The sequence below is a fragment of the Neolamprologus brichardi genome, chromosome 15 (assembly GCF_056152115.1).
Source record: "Neolamprologus brichardi isolate AB-2024 chromosome 15, ASM5615211v1, whole genome shotgun sequence".
Lineage (NCBI taxonomy): Eukaryota > Metazoa > Chordata > Actinopteri > Cichliformes > Cichlidae > Neolamprologus > Neolamprologus brichardi.
Genome location: NC_142118.1, coordinates 24998658 through 25017952, shown reverse-complemented (window position 1 = coordinate 25017952; position 19295 = coordinate 24998658). Strand labels below are relative to the sequence as shown.

The 19295-nt window shown below is 43.6% G+C and overlaps 1 protein-coding gene and 1 pseudogene across 1 annotated transcript; both read left to right on the top strand.

Moving 5' to 3' along the window:
- Positions 1-296: 296 nt before the first annotated feature.
- LOC102782444 (kelch repeat and BTB domain-containing protein 11-like) lies at positions 297-1962 on the top strand. Its single transcript, XM_006793569.3, has one exon. The coding sequence runs from the start codon at positions 528-530 to the stop codon at positions 1683-1685; it is 1158 nt and encodes a 385-aa protein (XP_006793632.1). The 5' UTR covers positions 297-527; the 3' UTR covers positions 1686-1962.
- Positions 1963-7731: 5769 nt separating this feature from the next.
- On the top strand, positions 7732-10611 carry LOC148098516 (uncharacterized; annotated as a pseudogene).
- Positions 10612-19295: the final 8684 nt, after the last annotated feature.

Genomic DNA, 19295 nt, shown 5'->3' with positions numbered 1-19295 from the left:
CTCTCCGTCCCACATCGTGAGTGCCGCAAGGTATCTGTAGCTATGTACAGCCTCAAATGAACTGAATTTATTCTTTATTTTTAATTTATTTTGCCAGTTTTGTTTCCTCAGATGAGATTAAAGTGTCGGATTATTATTATAAGAATCCCCTCAGACAGGTGGGAATGTTTGTGTTTGGTGCATCAGACTGAAGCTCAGACGTGGGGGACAGAAAAGAACCAGCTCGGTTTTTTTTCGCTCGGTCTCATTTTTTTCCCTTCTCAAACAGCGCTGATGACGTCACAGAGACGGGCTCGTGCAGCAGCATGTATCTGAGGGCGTTCTCACACAGGTGAACCCCGCGCGTTCTCACGGCGCTGATAACGGGACTGCTGCAGGGCGTGCCACCCGGTCCTCCCCACGGTGTCCAGAGACATTGTCGCGTGAACGGAGTCCAGAGAGGAGGGGGTGCGCGCGGGCACGGAGCTCTTTGTACAAAGGCAGCAGCCGAGGGTGTGATCTGCAGACACGTCACCGTCAGAGCCGCCATGGACCAGAACCAGGACCTGAACACGCGCTGCGAGCCCGGCTCAGCCTCCGAGGGAACGCGGATCAGCGTGCAGGACTGCCACGAGCTTCTGAGTAGAGCAAAGCGGGACCGCGCAGAGGATGAGCAGGAGCGCGTGTACAACTACATGAGCGCACACTACCTGGAGGTGCTGCGTGCTCCCGCGCTGTACGGCCGTCTGAGCGCCGCGGAGCGCGCACTGATCCTGAGCAGGAGGACGAAGTGGGCGGGGCTAGAGGCGGGGGAGGGGGTGCTGGCGGTGGCGGAGAGCGGGGAGGAGGCGCGCAGCCCGCGGCGCATGCTCTTCCTGCACCCGAGTGCGCGGCGCTGGGAGGAGCTGACCCGCCTCCCGGAAGAGGCCCCGCCCACCGGCTCTGGAATGTGCACTCTCTTCAATTACCTGTTCGTGGCGGGTGGGCTGCGGGGGGGACAGGCCCAGGACAGTGTGCTGTGTTTCGACCCGCTGAGCAGGCGCTGGAGTGGCGTGCGGCCGCTGAGCGAGCCGCGCTGCCAGCTGCGACTGGTGGGTGTGGACGGGCTGCTGTACGCGGTGGGTGGGGGCTGCCTGCTGAGTGTGGAGCGCTACGACCCACGCGCCGACAGATGGAGCCATGTGGCGCCACTGCCCAAAGGCTCGTTCGCGGTGGCGCACGAGGCCACGGCGTGTGATGGCCAGCTGTTTGTTTCGGGGGGGTCGCTCTTCTACCGCCTGCTGCGCTACGACCCCCGCCGCGATGAGTGGGAGGAGTGCCCATTCAATGAGAGCCACCGCCGCTCCGCAGACATGGTCGCGCACCGCGGCCTCATTTACCGCTTTGACGTGGACCGCGAACGTGCCGAGGTCAGCGTGCACAGGTACAGCACAGTGGTAAAGGTGTGGCTCGAGGCCGCCACCATTCCGCTACAGAACGCACTGCCATTCCGCTGCGCTGTGCTCGGCGACCGGATCTACTGCGTCAACCGCAGCCGCACGCTGCAGTTCCACGTCGGCGAGGAGGGGCCCGGCTTCCTGCCCGAGGCCCTACCAGCCCCCGCCGGGTCCCGCGGCAACCTGGTGCCCTTTGTCCTCAGCCTGCCCCAGAACACTCTTGCCTCTGACCATGGATCACAGACCGTGACCTCTGACCCTAGCATTTAAGAACCACAGTTGGGCTGCTTGGTCCCTCCTTGTCGTCGCGGTGCCTTCTTGTTCCTAACTTTGACGGTGAGAATGTTTCCTGCGTGTGCATGGGTGGCGGTGGGCCGAGCTGGAACTGTAACGCAGTTTTTATTCGGACAATTCCTGTTTGGTTTGTGACTGAAGCCGTCAGAGAGGATGCTGCTGCTCGTGAGGAGCTGAAGCGTGTGTTTAGAGTTATTGATGTCGGACTTTGATCATCACTCCTGATGCTGCATGTCGATCAATAAAGCAGAAATCTGAGTGAACACGAGTGTGTGTGTTTCATGTGACATCATCACGTGTCAGTAGGAAGGACACATTAGTAAACATTGATGTGCAAAAACCTATTTCATCTTACTTAGTAGTACTGAAGTCCATTTTCACTCTGCTGATGGACTCAATAACTTTACATATTATTACAATATGACCGTTAATGTAAAGTTAACTGTGACACACTTTTCAATTTCAATTTCAATTCAATTCAATTTTATTTATATAGCGCCAAATCACAACAAAAGTCGCCTCAAGGCGCTTCATAGATACAGAGAAAAACCCAACAATCATATGACCCCCTATGAGCAAGCACTTTGGCGACAGTGGGAAGGAAAAACTCCCTTTTAACAGGAAGAAACCTCCGGCAGAACCAGGCTCAGGGAGGGGCGGCCATCTGCTGCGACCGGTTGGGGTGAGAGAAGGAAGACAGGATAAAAGACATGCTGTGGAAGAGAGACAGAGATTAATAACAGATATGATTCAACACAGAGAGGTCTATTAATACATAGTGAGTGAGAAAGGTGACTGGAAAGGAAAAACTCAATGCATCATGGGAATCCCCCGGCAGCCTACATCTATTGCAGCATAACTAAGGGAGGATTCAGGGTCACCTGGTCCAGCCCTAACTATATGCTTTAGCAAAAAGGAAAGTTTTAAGCCTAATCTTAAAAGTAGAGATAGTGTCTGTCTCCCGAATCCAAACTGGAAGCTGGTTCCACAGAAGAGGGGCCTGAAAACTGAAGGCTCTCCCTCCCATTCTACTTTTAAATACTCTAGGAACAACAAGTAGGCCTGCAGAGCGGGAGCGAAGTGCTCTAATAGGGTGATATGGTACTACAAGGTCATTAAGATAAGATGGGGCCTGATTATTTAAGACCTTGTATGTGAGGAGCAGGATTTTGAATTCAATTCTGGATTTAACAGGAAGCCAATGAAGGGAAGCCAAAACAGGAGAAATATGCTCTCTCTTTCTAGTCCCTGTCAGTACTCTTGCTGCAGCATTTTGGATTAACTGAAGGTTTTTCAGTGAGTTTTTTGGACATCCTGATAATAATGAATTGCAGTAGTCCAGCCTGGAAGTAATAAATGCATGAACTAGTTTTTCAGCACTTTTGAGCTGTTTAAAATGTTTTTGACGCTTGACGTTAACAAACATCCTGAGAGAGCTCCACACCCACTAAATAAGGAACAGGTAAATTAATAATGATAATGATTAGGGGTGGGCGATAGAAACGATATACGATAGAAACGATATAAATTTGGCCAACGATAGAGATTTTGACTATATCGCTCTATCGCGATAGCGCCTGTTGATGATGTCATCAAGCTGCGCCGGTTTTGGTCGAAAGCATCGCAGCGGCTAAAACCATTATCATCTGGAAATTATGGCGGGCGACAGTCATAGCAAAGAGATGAAGCACTCTTGAAATATGGGGAAAGCCAAAAACTGCGCTTCCTCCACTTCCGTAACATTGATTCATTAATGTTGAATTCTCTCACAGCTGCTCTATTCCCATGTTGTTGCAGTATATTAATAACTAACCTCGTATTGTGGATGAATAATCTCAGTTGATCTCCTGACTGAAGTTTGGCCCGTGTACAGCATCCTGCTATGCGATTGCATTTGTCCCTAACCACCAGAATCCCTCACGTTAACTTTTATCGAGTGGAAAAAAAGTTAGCGTTCATCCTCCAGCTTCACTGTGCTAATGTTATGCTAACATAGCTGTGTCGCTAGCAATCACGTAGCACAACATTATATACCAGGTAGTCCAACTTCAGTAACCCTGCAAACGCCACTGCTGTTTAGTTTTCTGTCTTCATTTATGTTGGAAGTGATAGCAGAGCTGTACGTTTTAATTAGTTTCAAAAATCTCTCAGTCAGAACATGGTATGTCATGTTTAGGTGTAAACTAGCGAGCTTACTTCCTGTTAACTTTTTAATAAATTCTGTTTTCATGGATGCATGGATGTAAAACTTAATTGTTACACCCCATAAAGCAGCAACGCTGATGATTTAATTAAAGATGAAAGAATTTAGACCGTTTTTAACTCTTAGTGTTTGTTTGACTTTGGGACCTGAAACAGACGGAGTTTTGGACCCATATTACTCTGCAAAGCTCCTCACTACGGCAGCCGTAATGCTCTGACAATCCATCAAGCAGTGCGGCTTACCAAAGTTGTACTAAAACATTTTTAGCAGATTTCTGCACGCCAAAATCGGTTCAAGGTCAGTAAGCACAACCAGAATTCATACATAAGGCACACTCTCAATTTTTGAGAAAATTAAAGGATTTTAAGTGTGCCTTATAGTGTGGAAAATACGTTATACAGAAGAAAAGAACATATCGTGATATATATCGTTACCGCACATGCTTCAAATTATATCGCGATATGAATTTTAGGCCATATCGCCCAGCCCAAATAATGATAAATATTTGCACTCAGCAGCAAAATCTTGTTAAATTTGGTTTAAAATCAATATGCTTAATGAATTTAATTCTGAATCATTTTAACTGAGGTCAGAGGAAAGCTGCTGCAGCAGGTTCAGTCTTTACATCCATATACGGAATATATCAAATCTGGGTTTGTTCAAGCAGTCTGAGTACAAATAACAATATCAATTATAATTATTAACGCCTCACAGACAGACACTGTGTGTCATTAAAACAGCACCCTGAGTCAGTCGGGCTCACGCTGACGGAGAAACAGGAAACGCTAGTTGGAGAGCAGCTGAAGATGGAGGTAAAGACAGATTATTGATCATCAGAGCGATGTCTGCATTCACGCTGAGCGTATCCTCAGCGAGGGCGTTCCATGACAGGTGGTACAGTGGTACAGGAGTACAGGATAAGAAAATGGAAGCATGGTGATGTCAGAGCCGTTTAATGAAGGGTGCAGTTTGTTATTCATCACACTTATGCAGCTGTGTGTGTGTGTGTGTGTGTGTGTGTGTGTGTGTGTGTGTGTGTGTGTGTGTGTGTGTGTGTGTCAGATCGCTGCAGCTCTTTCTGCTGACGCTGCAGATTATGAAACAGCAGTGAGAGGAGGCTGCTCACAGAACTGATCTGAGACTGATTTCTAAAAGCAGCTGCACAGACTCTGAGCTGATGAAGGCTGAGGATGAACCTGTTGCTGATTCACAAGTGTGCAGAGGTCGGGCCAGATGTAGAGAGAGCAGGAAAGGCAGCAGCCATATTTCAGAGTCTGCGAGGCCCCAATCCCCTCCACCCTTCAATTGAGTCCTCTGCCGCTCTCGCATCATCTGGCTGCGCAATCTCAGTGCTCTTTGTCTAAGTCACAGGTTAAAGCAAAAAAAAAAAATCTTTATCCAGAGTAAACCTGCTGTCATGCCTTCTAATGGAGAGATGAGTGTTCATGACTACAATACAAAGAGGACACTCTGAAAACACTCTGAGACTTCTAACAATCAGAGAACAATAAGACACACAAGGCACAAGGGCATCAGTGAAATCATCCAGAGGGGCACCACAATCATTTTTTTCAGGACCTGTCTTTGATATTGTGTAGACACTTCAACAGAGACATCAAAATAACCGGGAAATAAATTTGGATTTCATCAGCAAACTTCCTGAAAATCAGCAGCAGGTGTGATGAAAACAGAGTAGGACCCAAAACAAAGCCCTGTGGTACACCACAGAAAACACGGGCTAAGGAAGAGGAGGATTCTGCGATGGCTACAGAAAACAGCCTTTCTGACAGACATGAGCCTTCAGGACCAACAGCATGCTCCAGTTTAGATGAATGAATGTATGATCACCACAAGAGTCCAAAGCGATCTGAAAACTTGCCATTTTTAATAATAGGCTTCAGCTGGTACACAGCCTGATGACAAAAAAACATTTAATAAAAGTAAATTATACTAAAATATACTGTACTATATCCCTGGCCCAATAACGTGGAGCGAATCATTAAGAAGACGACAGGGGAGGATAGCTGGAATGGAGTTAGAAGCTCTTAAATAATTACTTCATTTCCTTCCTTCCTTTCCTTACTTCCTTAAAGATTACTTCCTTTAAAACAAAGAAATGTCCCAGGCTCAGGAGTGTTTAGGAGGTAAAACCAGGCCCAGCAAAGCCTGTTAAAGCACAGATTTTATTCATTTTCACAAAGCACAGAAGAAGCCTCCACAGGAACAGTCACAGTTTTGGACACAGCCCAGGCAGTAACGGCTGCCATTAGTGAAACAAAGAGTTGTAACATGAGGTCTGTCTGTCTCTCTTCCTCACTGTAATGCGTTTGGAGACAACGACGATGATGCAACTCTAGATTAAATTTGGCACTCAGGAAACAGGAAGCAGAGCTCAGGCGCTCACAGCCAAATCATGCTGAGAAACCGCAATGCCACAAAGCTGCTGACAAGCCTGGTTTATAGTTTCACACCTGAGTCATTCACACAGCTTTATGAACACACATCTGTTTAACCCATTGCTGTAAAGTCACTGTGTGCACCAGGGGGAGCATCTACACTGTGATAAAGGGACAGGAGGTTCCAGACGTGTGAAGGAGCTGCTGGTTTCACTGGAAATGCAGATATTATGTGGACTCGGTGTCACTGTATGACGTCCTGCTCTATGTGAGGCGCCGGAAGTCCTCACAAACAAACTGACTCTTTCATCTGCTTCAGCAGCGGCTTTCAAACAGACACATGGGAGAGAGGCAGCATCAATGCAGCTCTCTGTTTCTGAACTGGTGACAGTGAGGTCAGTGCTGTTAATGTTCCCACAGCTGCAGTGTTCCCTCGCCTGCTCGGAGAAGACATGCCTTCATATTTCATCTGCAGGGCGACACAGGCGAGCCACCCTGCAGGCTGGACTCCACAAGTGACTGGATTTTAGTGTGCTCATTTCAGTGTGAAAAAAGCTGCAGACTTCACAGTCCAATCCAATTAGAAGCTGAGACACCCCGTGCATTCTGTACCACCCCAAAAACAACCACTAACAGACTAACTGACCACAGTGGACGTCTGTGTCTGTGCATGTTTAAACAGAGCAAATCAAAAGTCAGACTCCTCTTTGTGTGTCTATATCTATCACCTGGCATAAAAACACACATATATACCTGCAGGGACAAGAGGGGAATTTTTAAAATATATATACAGCCTTCCAATCCTAGGGAAGAACTCTGGGGTAAAAAGTAAAATAGCACAAAATATTTTGAGTTATTGCATGTCACTGTCACATGGGGGCGCATGTGAGACTCTTTTATGCATACATTTAGGGTTGCCAGCATGCTGCTAGGCAAGACGTGAAGCAGCTTATGGCGGTGAGAAGCAACCGTCAGAGGAGAGCAGACACACAACCTGACCACGACCAGTATTCTGAGAAACCTTCCTACTATGGCAAATCGTCCTACCCGTATTAGAATTTGATGGTAGCTTCTGACTGAACCTAATCCTAACCCTAACCCTAACCATAAGAAATATTCACAATGGGTTAAAAAAATGAAGCAAATTTGGGTTTTGTGTTGAGCGCATGCACAGCGTATGCTCAGAAACAACAGGATGGTTTGGGAGGTAGGATGGATTCCCAGAACAACAGGTTTTCGAAAAGCTTTTATTTTGAGAATTCCACTCACCCCTACAAAAAATTTGCATGTTAGCTGGGGGTCACGTGACGTTAATGGCAGAGTGCTTTTTGCCCGCTCCTACAGCTTGGCATTCGTTTAGGATTTTATATATGTCTAATTCGGTTAAAGTCTCTGTTTTATTTCCACCTTCAAACTTCATATGATGCCAAGCACCCAGAAGAAGCTCAACCTTGGTCCAAAATTGGGCAAATCTGGAGAAAACCACCCTCCGCTGAGCGACCAGCTGCAACGGTAAAGGCTCCCCGTCGTTTTCACCCCTCTGCCAAGTGGACACCAAAAAGCTGGTGGAGACAATAACAGCGGAGGTGCTGAAGGCTGTGGAGGCCTCCTTTGAGAAGAAGATTGACCCTGTTCTAAAAAGACTGGAAACATGCGCAGCTAATATATATGCATTGGAGGTTCAAATGAAGGAGGCAGAGGTGCGCGTATCAACGCGGTTCAGAAAGGCGGTCTTGCCGCTCCCTCCCTCCCACAATACCTCTGGGCTGCACAGTTTAAATTTCTCACAGAATGGTTTATAGGTGATCCTGATTTCATTTACCTGAGTGCTGAGTCCACTCCTTTAAAGGGCATTCCATTGCGGAACCTGCTATATATTTTCATAGATAAAGCCACACAAGATAATATGCTGTTAAAAAATATGTTCACTATTTAGCACAAAGTCAGGCACCTGGAAGTATATGGTAATTGTTTCTCCCTTCTTACTCCTATTCATGAAAACCCTGACTTCTTACCTGGTCTTTGGGCTGGTTTTGCCGACCGGTCTCAAAAAGGGATTAATATAGTGGGTGATCTTGTTCATGGGAACTCTTTTCTTAGATTTAATCAATTGACAATCAAGTTTGGTCTGACCAATAAGGATTTTTGGAAGTACTTTCAGATAAAGGACTTTATTATTTCTAAATTGAAGGATTTTAATGGAGGGTTTGGGGTTTCTCCTACAGAATCCATCATACTCAACCAAAATGTATAACTAAAAAGATTTATAACATTCTCTCTGATCTTAGAATGGATAACTCTAACAAAATCAAGAGCCAATGGGAATCATATGTGGGCGTGATAGATGCTGAGGCTTGGGATGAGTTGTGTTGTCAACTTTTAAGGAATCTGCATCCATTTCTATTTGGGAGAGGCAATTTAAACTCATACATAGGCTTTATATTACACCTGAGAAAAGACACATAATGTTTCCAGCTTTCTCAAATCTCTGTAACAAATGTCACACTGCTGTTGGTTTTCTGTTTTTTCATTGTCTGTGGAGCTGTTCTGTTATTCTACAGTTTTTTACATTCTACAGCTATGCATCATATTTAACCCTCTGGGGTGAAGAGTATAATTGGGCGTTTTTGACTACTTTTGATTTTACCTCTATATATTTTAAAAACAGTTTATCCTGCCTTGTTTGGTATTATTATTTTCAGCACAACCTCAAACATCTGAAATTGGAAGTTTTTTTTTATTTTGACATTCTGTATTAACCAATGTTGGGTAAGTTACTTTAAATTAGTAACTTAGTTACATTACTAGTTGCTTCTATTCAGATAATTACTTTTTAAAAGCTAGACATCTTGAATAAGAATAAGAAAGAAAAGTATTTCTCTGTGCCCCCCTTTCCCTGTTAATGCCCTAACTGCCCCCTGGCAACACTTTGCTAGACCCGCCCCTGCACAATTACCAGCTGTCAGCTACATAGAAAAGGATCCTGGTGTTATTTGTCTCTCAGAAACAGTTCATAACTTCCCTTCAATTCATTCATGTCACCTAAAAGGTAAACCTGTTTCTCCATCACCTGTTCAGCTCTGATGATTCAGTGAGGACATCTCCTGGTTTCATCTTCATGTTTAAGCATTGGCAACGTTTTAAAAGTACCGGTTTGGCACCGGTATTGGATAAAACCTAAAGGATACCCATCCCTACTTGTAATAAAAGTACAGTAACGGTAATTAGTGACTGAGCAGCCCGGGGCGTCTTTGTACCTCCTGCTTTCAGACCTGCAGGGTTTATCCCTTTGTTGTTCTCCTCTGTCTTATAGTGGACAAAAAATATTTTTTAAAGTGGCACAAATCATTTGTGTGTCTTCTTATTTGATGCAGCACACCTGATTGTTCTGTAAATAATTTTAAATGGTTATTTAAAAACCGGAAGCTGACACACACGGACCAGTACCTCCTCTTTGACTCCCATCACCCTCTGGAACACAGACCTGGAGTAATTAGGACCCTACACCACCGAGCAGAACATGTTCCCTCTAAGCCTGAAGGGAAAAAGAAGGAACACACACATGTAAAGGAAGCACTCAAAACATGCGGCTATCCTAAATGGGCATTCTTAAAGTCAGCAAAGAGGCACAGAAAAGAAGATCAGACACCAGCGAGGGAGGATAAGAAGGACAGGCGCAACAACATTGTCATCCCCTATGTAGCCGGTGTATCAGAGAAACTCAGGAGGGTTTTCTCCAAGCATGACATCCCGGTGCATTTCAGACCCAGCAACATGCTCAGACAAAAACTGGTTCACCCGAAAGACAAAACTCCAAAACACAGACTTAACAATGTGGTGTATGCCGTACAGTGCAGCGAGGAATGCCCAGACCTCTACATTATAGAGACCAAAAAGCCACTTCACAAGTTCATGGCACAACATAGAAGAGTCACCTCCACAGAACAAGACACAGCAGTCCATCTGCATCTTAAGGATAAAGGACACTCTTTCGAGGATGCCAATGTTCACATTTTTGGACAGAGAGGACAGATGATTTGAAAGAGGAGTAAAAGAAGCCATCTATGTCCACTGTGAGCGACCATCTTTGAACAGAGGCAGTGGTTTACAACACCAACTGTCTGCCATCTATAATCCAGTTTTGAGTTCATTCCCCAGACACCTTAACGCCCACTCACATCCTGGGTCATCTGACCTCAGGAATTCACATGGTAAGGTGGGGCCAGGTTTCACAATGAACTCACCTGAAACTCTGGCTGATTGGGACCCACACCCATTTTCACACCTTGGCTCAGGCGATTAGAGGATCATCAGGGGGTCCTTTTGTCCCTCTGTGGGGGGACACTCCCACTAGGTTTATATCTGGGACTCTCCACCATTTGACCTTAGAACTGAAGAAGCTTCTCGGATGAGAGGTGAAACGTCTTCAAGCAACTTAAAGAAGTCCAGATGCTTTTCTCTGCAAGCTCCTTTGACATTTGTTAAACATGTTTGTGGTTTGTACAGTAAAAAATAGAACTTTTTTCTACTCAGATTTTAAGTTTTTTGTCTGAATTTAGATCAATTGTGTTAATAGCAGTGTTGGGACTAACGCGTTATTAAGTAACGCGTTACAGTAATTACGTTATTATTGTGGTAACGAGCATGGTAATTCAATTCAATTCAATTCAATTTTATTTATATAGCGCCAAATCACAACAAAAGTCACCTCAAGGCGCTTCATAGATACAGAGAAAAACCCAACAATCATATGACATATAAGCACTTTGGCGACAGTGGGAAGGAAAAACTCCCTTTTAACAGGAAGAAACCTCCGGCAGAACCAGGCTCAGGGAGGGGCGGCCATCTGCTGCGACCGGTTGGGGTGAGAGAAGGAAGACAGGATAAAAGACATGCTGTGGAAGAGAGACAGAGGTTAATAACCAGTGTTGGGTAAGTTACTTTAAATTAGTAACTTAGTTACATTACTAGTTACTTCTATCAAAAGTAACTCAGTTACTTCAAGTTACTCGTTACTTTCAGAGTAACTAGTTACTAGGGAAAGTAACTTTGGTTTTACTCAGAATTCTCTTGTTAATGTGTTGCTTCCGTAACTTGATACCCAGCAAGATTGCCAGTCTTCTAGCTTGCTTACTTGCCACAAGTGCACTGTGCCACCTACCAATAGAAAGGAAAAAAATAATGTGCACATTTCCACGAGAGAAATCCCACGCCTGATTCTATCCTAGCCTGCTTTTTACATCCAACACAAAAACTGTAGTCGTGGTGCTTTCGATTGTACTCAGAACTCTGAAATTCTGCCTTCTGAATAGGAAGATGTAGGTAACACCAGACTGCAGATGAGCTGCATACAGAGTTGGACTGGGACAAAAAAATCGTCCCGGGCATTTTGACTAGAGACCGGCCTGCCATTATAGGAAAAATCATAAAGCCTTTGAATGAAAATAAACACTGTTGTGACAGTGATGTACACTGTTCTGATTGTATATATGTATCAATCTACCAATCGTTTGTTGTAAGACTCAGATAATTATTTTTTTAAAAGTGGTGTTATTTGTCTCTCAGAAACAGTTCATAACTTCCCTTCAACTCATTCATGTCACCTAAAAGGTAAACCTGTTTCTCCATCACAGCTCTGATGATTCAGTCAATCTCCTGGTTTCATCTTCATGTTTCCCTCTCACCACATAACCAAACCGATATCATGACCAGCAGGTTTACAGCTGTGGCTCCAGCAAACATCAGCTGACACTAGAAATTAATATTAAATAAATTCTAACAACAGCTGATCAAGCTTAAACGTGCTGCTGTTGTTTAGCGTGACATCGACATCCTCTTCTTTCTGGCGCGAAGTGGGCGATAAACAAACAAGAGAGAAAAGCCGATCAGCTGATCATTGATCAGTTTCATGATTGAAGTAGAAACGAGAGAGGGAGGGGGAGAGAATGAGAGAAGAAGAAACAGCTGCAGCGTAAAGACAGAATAACTCCAGCTTTGTGTCTTTTTCATTGTAGCTGAAGTACAAGACAAACTGTGTTTCTTTTCACCTCAATACGAAACGCGTAATATTTTCTCTGAATACGGGACAATTCCGTTTTTTACGGGACGGTTGGCAACTCTACAAACTAACCTTATGAATAAAATAAAGTTCAACATCAGTAACATCATAGCACCCACCCAGCTGTATAGAAACTACATCATACTAGCGAGTACGCATTAAGAAAAAAAATAAACTCCACCTAAACTTGGTTTATATCTGACCCAGATAGACTGCTTGACCACTTGCTAATGTTACTGAATCTGTGGAAGCTCCGCGACAGCCACCACACGAAGTAACGAATAATGAGCCTATCTATATCCCAGTAACGATTAACGTGTTCCTGATTTTGGCATAATAACAAACATCAGCTGACACTAGAAATTAATATTAAATAAATTCTAAAAACAGCTGATCAAGCTTAAAAGTGCTGCTGTTGTTTATTGCGACATCCGCTGGTTTCCTCTTTCTGGCGCAAAGTGGGCGATAAACAAACAAGAGAGAAAAGCCAATCAGCTGATCATTGATCAGTTTCATGATTGAAGTAGAAACAGGAGAGGGAGGGTGAGAGGATGAGAGAAGAAGAGGCAGCTGCAGCGTAAACACAGAATAACTCCCTCACAAAGCTGCAGCTTTGTGTCTTTTTCATTGTAGCTGAAGTCAGGGAAAAACTGTTCATTTTCACCTCAATACGAAACGCGTAATATTTTCTCTGAATACGAGACGATTCCGTTTTTTACGGGACGGTTGGCAACTCTAATAATTAACCTTATGAACAAAATAAAGTTCAACATCAGTAACATAGCACCCACCCAGCTGTATAGAAACTCCGTCATGCTAGCTAGCACGCAGTACGAAAAAGTCAGCATAACGAAAATAAACTCCACCTAAACGTGATTTATATCTGACCCAGATGGACTGCAGGTTATAACTTCTTACCTGAAGTTCAGTTCACCTGACACTCTCGGAGCAGCGGCCGCTTCGGGTCTATCCTCTTGCCTCCCTTTTCCTTCATCCACCTGCTGGCTTCCACCACTTGCTACTGTTATTGAATCTGTGGAAGCTCCGCGATAGCCACCACACGAAGTAACGAATAACGCGCCTATCTAAATCCCAGTAACGAGTAACGCGTTCCCGGTTTTGGCATAATAACTAGTTACCGTGCTCGTTACCACAATAATAACGTAGTTACTGTAACGCGTTACTTAATAACGCGTTAGTCCCAACACTGTTAATAACAGATATGATTCAATGCAGAGAAGTCTATTAATACATAGTGAGTGAGAAAGGTGACTGGAAAGGAAAAACTCAATGCATCATGGGAATCCCCCGGCAGCCTACATCTATTGCAGCATAACTAAGGGAGGATTCAGGGTCACCTGGTCCAGCCCTAACTATATGCTTTAGCAAAAAGGAAAGTTTTAAGCCTAATCTTAAAAGTAGAGATAGTGTCTGTCTCCCGAATCCAAACTGGAAGCTGGTTCCACAGAAGAGGGGCCTGAAAACTGAAGGCAGAATTGGTCCTAGCACTGAACCCTGTGGAACTCCATAATTAACCTCAGTGTGTGAAGAGGACTCTCCATTTACATGCACAAATTGGAGTCTATTAGATAGATATGATACAAACCACTGCAGTGCAATACCTGTAATACCTACAGCATGTTCTAATCGCTCTAATAGGATATTATGGTCAACAGTATCGAATGCTGCACTAAGGTCAAGAAGGACAAGCACAGAGATGAGTCCACTGTCAGAGGCCATAAGAAGATCATTTGTAACCTTCACTAAAGCTGTTTCTGTGCTGTGATGAACTCTGAAACCTGACTGAAACTCTTCAAATAAACCATTCCTCTGCAGATGATCTGTTAGCTGTTTGACAACTACTCTTTCAAGGATTTTTGATATGAAAGGAAGGTTGGAGATTGGCCTATAATTAGCTAAGACTGCTGGGTCTAGAGATGGCTTTTTGAGTAAAGGTTTAACTGCAGCCACCTTGAAGGCCTGTGGTACATAGCCGATTATTAGAGATAGGTTGATCATATATAAGATCGAAGAATTAATCAATGGCAGGACTTCTTTGAGCAGTTTTGTAGGAATGGGGTCTAAAAGACACGTTGATGGTTTGGAGGAAGTAATTATTGAAGTTAACTCAGAAAGATCGATTGGAGAAAAAGAGTCTAACTTAACATCAATGGAACTAAGAGTAGCTGTAGATAATATTACATCTGTGGGATGATTATTGGTAATTTTTTCTCTAATGATAAAAATTTTATTTGTGAAGAAGTTCATGAAGTCATCACTAGTTAACGTTAAAGGGATGGTTGGCTCAAAAGAGCTCTGACTTTTTGTCAGCCTGGCTACAGAGCTGAAGAGAAACCTGGGGTTGTTCTTATTTTCTTCAATCAGTGACGAGTAGTAAGCTGTTCTGGCTTTGCGGAGGGCTTTCTTATAAAGCAACAAACTATTTCTCCAGGCTAAATGATGATCCTCTAAATTTGTGACACGCCATTTCCTCTCCAGATTACGAGTCATCTGCTTTAGGGTACGTGTTTGAGAATTATACCACGGGGTCAGGTACTTCTGATTAGAGACCTTAGTTTTCACTGGAGCTACAGTATCCAGAGTCGTACGTAGTGAGGAGGTGAAATTATTAACAAGATAATCGACCTCTGTTGGGGTAGCGTTCAGATAGCTGCTCTGCTCTGTGTTGGTACAGGGCATTGACGATGATAACAGTGGCTGGATTATATTCTTAAACTTGGTTACAGCGCTTTCAGAAAGACATCTACTTTGATAAAGTCCACTCTCCACTGCTGCGTAATCAATTATTGTAAATGTAAATGTTATAAAGAAATGATCAGACAGGAGAGGGTTTTCAGGAAACACTGTTAAATGTTCAGTTTCTATGCCATATGTTAAAACAAGATCTAGAGTGTGATTAAAGTGGTGGGTGGGTTCTTTTACATTTTGAGAGAAACCAATTGAGTCTAACAACAGATTAAATGCCATGTTGAGGCTGTCATTTTTAGCATCTACATGGATGTTAAAATCACCCACAATAATTATTTTATCTGAGCTCAGAACTAAATTAGATATAAAGTCTGAGAAATCAGACAGAAACTCTGTGTAAGGCCCAGGTGGACGATAGATGATAACAAGTAAGACTGGTTTCTGAGTTTCACAGCTGGGGTGGACAATGCTAAGCATCAGGCTTTCAAATGAATTAAAAGTCTGTCTTGGTCTTTCATTAATTAATAGACTGGTGGGAAAAATTGCTGCCACACCGCCCCCTCGACCTGTGCTTCGAGATTTCTGGTAGTTAGAATGACTCGGGGGTGTTGATTCATTTAAACTAACATAATCATCCTGCTGCAACCAGGTTTCTGTAAGGCAGAGTAAATCAATTTGTTGATCAATTATTAAGTCATGTACTAACAGAGACTTGGAGGAGAGAGACCACACAATCCACATTTCACTGTTTTACTCTTTGGTTCAGATGTGGATACTGTATTGTTCTTTCTTTGTAAATGTTTAAGTTGTTTGTTGCTGGTTTTTAGTTTGTTTTTTGTCTTTTTGGAAGCAGACACAGTCTCTATGGAGATGGGTTTTTGGGGGGGTAGCAGGAGGAGAGAAGCTGCAGAGAGGCGTGTAAGACTGCAACTCTGCTTCCTGGTCCCAACTCTGGATAGTCATATTTTGAGCCATGTAACTTGAAATGGGAATAGCAATTGTACATTTCTAAAAATTATGCACAAGTTTTGCAAACAACAAAGTTATATGGTACTATTTACCTAAAAATGCAGCCAAGTGCCTCAGGCATTTTTTAAATAACCATTTAAAATTATTTACAGAACAATCAGGTGTGCTGCATCAAATAAGAATACACACAAATGATTTGTGCCACTTTAAAAAATATTTTTTGTCCACTATAAGACAGAGGAGAACAACAAAGGGATAAACCCTGCAGGTCTGAAAGCAGGAGGTACGAAGACGCCCCGGGCTGCTCAGTCACTAATTACCGTTACTGTACTTTTATTACAAGTAGGGATGGGTATCCTTTAGGTTTTATCCGATACCGGTGCCAAACTGGTACTTTTAAAACGGTGCCAATGCTTAAACGGTGCTTGAACCGGTGCTTAAAGAATGGAGAACACAAAAACCTCTCATGTTTAGCTGTTTTTTTTGTAAAAAGATAACAATGTTCTCTTCTGCAGCTATAGGGCATATATGGTATCATTCTTGGTTGGAAGCAGTGCTTAAACAATGGAAAAAACACAAACTTTGTCCAAAAACCTCTCATGTTTAACTGTTTTCCAATTTTTCTTTGGTCATTTTAGCCTTTTTGGTCAGGGTGAAGGGAGTATCTGCCATCAAACAAGAAGACAGCTGCATGTAACTACGACGGTGTTTGCTAGTTTACCTTACATGCATTAATGTAATAACATGGTTAGCATACTCAATGTAAATTACACACAAACAACATTAAGCTACTCACGCAGAGAAGAACGGCTGCTGCTGCCATCATCATCCGTCATCATTTCTGCTACACTGACAGGGCTAGGGGCCAGGACTCTCCTCTTTGGGTTCTTGGGGGATGTTGCTAAGTCCGGGTCCGATAACAGGCACCACACCCATACGGTGCATTTCTCAGCTTTAAAAAAAACCCGGCTTTAAAAAAAACCCGCAATGCGTCGCCAGGTGTTTCATCAGATTCAAGGTGTTACCTCCTTTGCACAGTATCACCTTAAAGCACATGTTGCAGGTTGCTGAGTTTGCATTTTTTCCTGTGAAGTAAAGCCAGACTTTTGACCGCTTCGCCTTGGGCATTTTTAATCTGTAGCTCTGCTCTAAAAGAACGTACGTAACTGGGCCTGCCTACTATCCTTGGAAACGTAAAATGATTGGCTAGAATCTGAAGTGTATCACATCTCAGGAAACAAAAAGCACCAAAATAAAGCACTGAAATGTGCGCTGATTTTAGGTCTGGTTACTACAGTTTATTGTCAGAACCGGTGCCATAATGGCACCCATCCCTAATTACAAGTATTATGCTGTAAAAGCAACAGGCTGCACTGTGCTTCGGCTCCTGTGCAGAGCTGATTATTAAATATGTGCAAACAACAGCATGTTTTCAAATCTCTTGCCACATCTGTAAAGACAGTAACACCAAATTAAAAACAAAAAAAAGCTTGTACCTCAGTAACTCCTCATTAATCAGTCTGGGGAGTATCCGAGTATTTATAACATTACACAAATCAAAGGTCCCCATCACAGTGTTCATTAAATGCTGGGTGTATCCATCTTCTGGGATTTATATTGTTTTAGATCCATTACACTCACAGTCTTAAATGTTAAAATCTCAAAGGACAGCATTACATTTTTGATATTAACAATAACTCTGGTCCTCTGTGGAGTGTGCAGCTGATCTTATCGCTGTCTAAAAAAGTGGATAACAAAACCTAAGGAGTGCTGAATCATTCAATAATACAGACTATTAGAGTAACAGTTGTATAGCATCGCTAACTAGCTAGCAACAAGCCTCCAACACATTGCATATGCTAGCGGCTAATCAAGCAAACAAATTAACTGAGTGATTTTAGATGTTGTAGAACTATAAGACGTTAAGCTGTGTGTCTTTTTCATAACAGTGACATAGTTGTGTTTACCTTAATTGAACGAGTCGTCAGTCGGTATACCCATCAGCAAATAAACTGGAGCAGCCGGGCTACGTAAAAAGTATAGAGGGGCATGTTTGCGGTCACGTCCAGCGGATGTGTGGGTGGGAGCATGACACAGTCACTCCACCTCAAGTCACTACTGCGCAGACTCTGGCTCCAAAAATGCAAGATGGCAGCCTCCACAAGCGGGATATTTTGGCTTCATTTTTGCACAACGGGAGGAGATGCTGTCACGTCGTCCATGTTTTCTACAGTCATTGGTTAGGACTAAATGATGAGCTACCTGCCAACTTCCACAGCAAAGATCTCCTTCACATATTGTTGCTCTATGCTCAAAAGTACATTATGATACTGTGGATTTCTGATAAGGCTCCATCTATCAACCAGTGGCTACAGACTGTGATAAGTATTGTGCCAATAGAAGCCATCTCTACAGCGCTTAAGGACAAAGCTTTCCTTTTCTACAGCACATGGTGTAAGTAGACAACAAGCACGGAGTGCACACATTGTAAACAATACAACATCTTCCCCCTTTTTTTTTTAAACATGTCTGCTAGTGGTACAGCCAGTATGCATTTCCAAATAGAACATCCTGAACATGAGGATTAGAATCAGTTTTCTCAGTACTCTCACTTATCAAATTTCTGCTGCACAAGAACAACAACAGCAAAATACAAGACGGGATATGCACTCATTAGTACACATGAACATTTGACTTTGTTTTTTTCCTTTTTAGGGCAGCGATGCGCCTACACCCTTTACAATCACAGGCAAGGATGACCCTTGGTTTGACGACTCGTCCTGATCTGGTGATCAGTATAGGGCTAGTGTCCATAGTTGGTGATCTAATGTCTCTAGATGGCGTCTGAGGCTCTGCTTGCTGTTGAGCTGCACTTTCATGCTGGGATAACAGATCAGGTGCTGGTGCTGATGGTGCTGGTGAGGCCTTAGCGCCTCTCAGGTGTCGTCGGTTATACCGTATAGTCTGCCCCTTGCTAGTGCGGATGACGAAAGGCGTACAGTCTCTGCAGGTCGAACGATGACAGCCAGTTTCTAGCCTGTCTCATGCTGAAAGCGAATGTGGCCCCCTTTAGCCGACAGGTAAAGAGATTGGTTGCTATCGGATTACGTCGTTGAAGAGAAATTGTTCATGCCATGTTTCCAAAGTAACAAATAGCCGACGGATGGCCTGGATTGCAGCCATTCAAAGACCAAATATAACGTCCCAGAACACTCCAGCTCACATGTTAGTCTGCTCCAAGCATTTCCACA

Coding starts and splice junctions, on each gene's coding strand:
- LOC102782444 (XM_006793569.3), top strand. CDS start 528: ATGGACCAGAACCAGGACCTGAACACGCGCTGCGAGCCCGGCTCAGCC.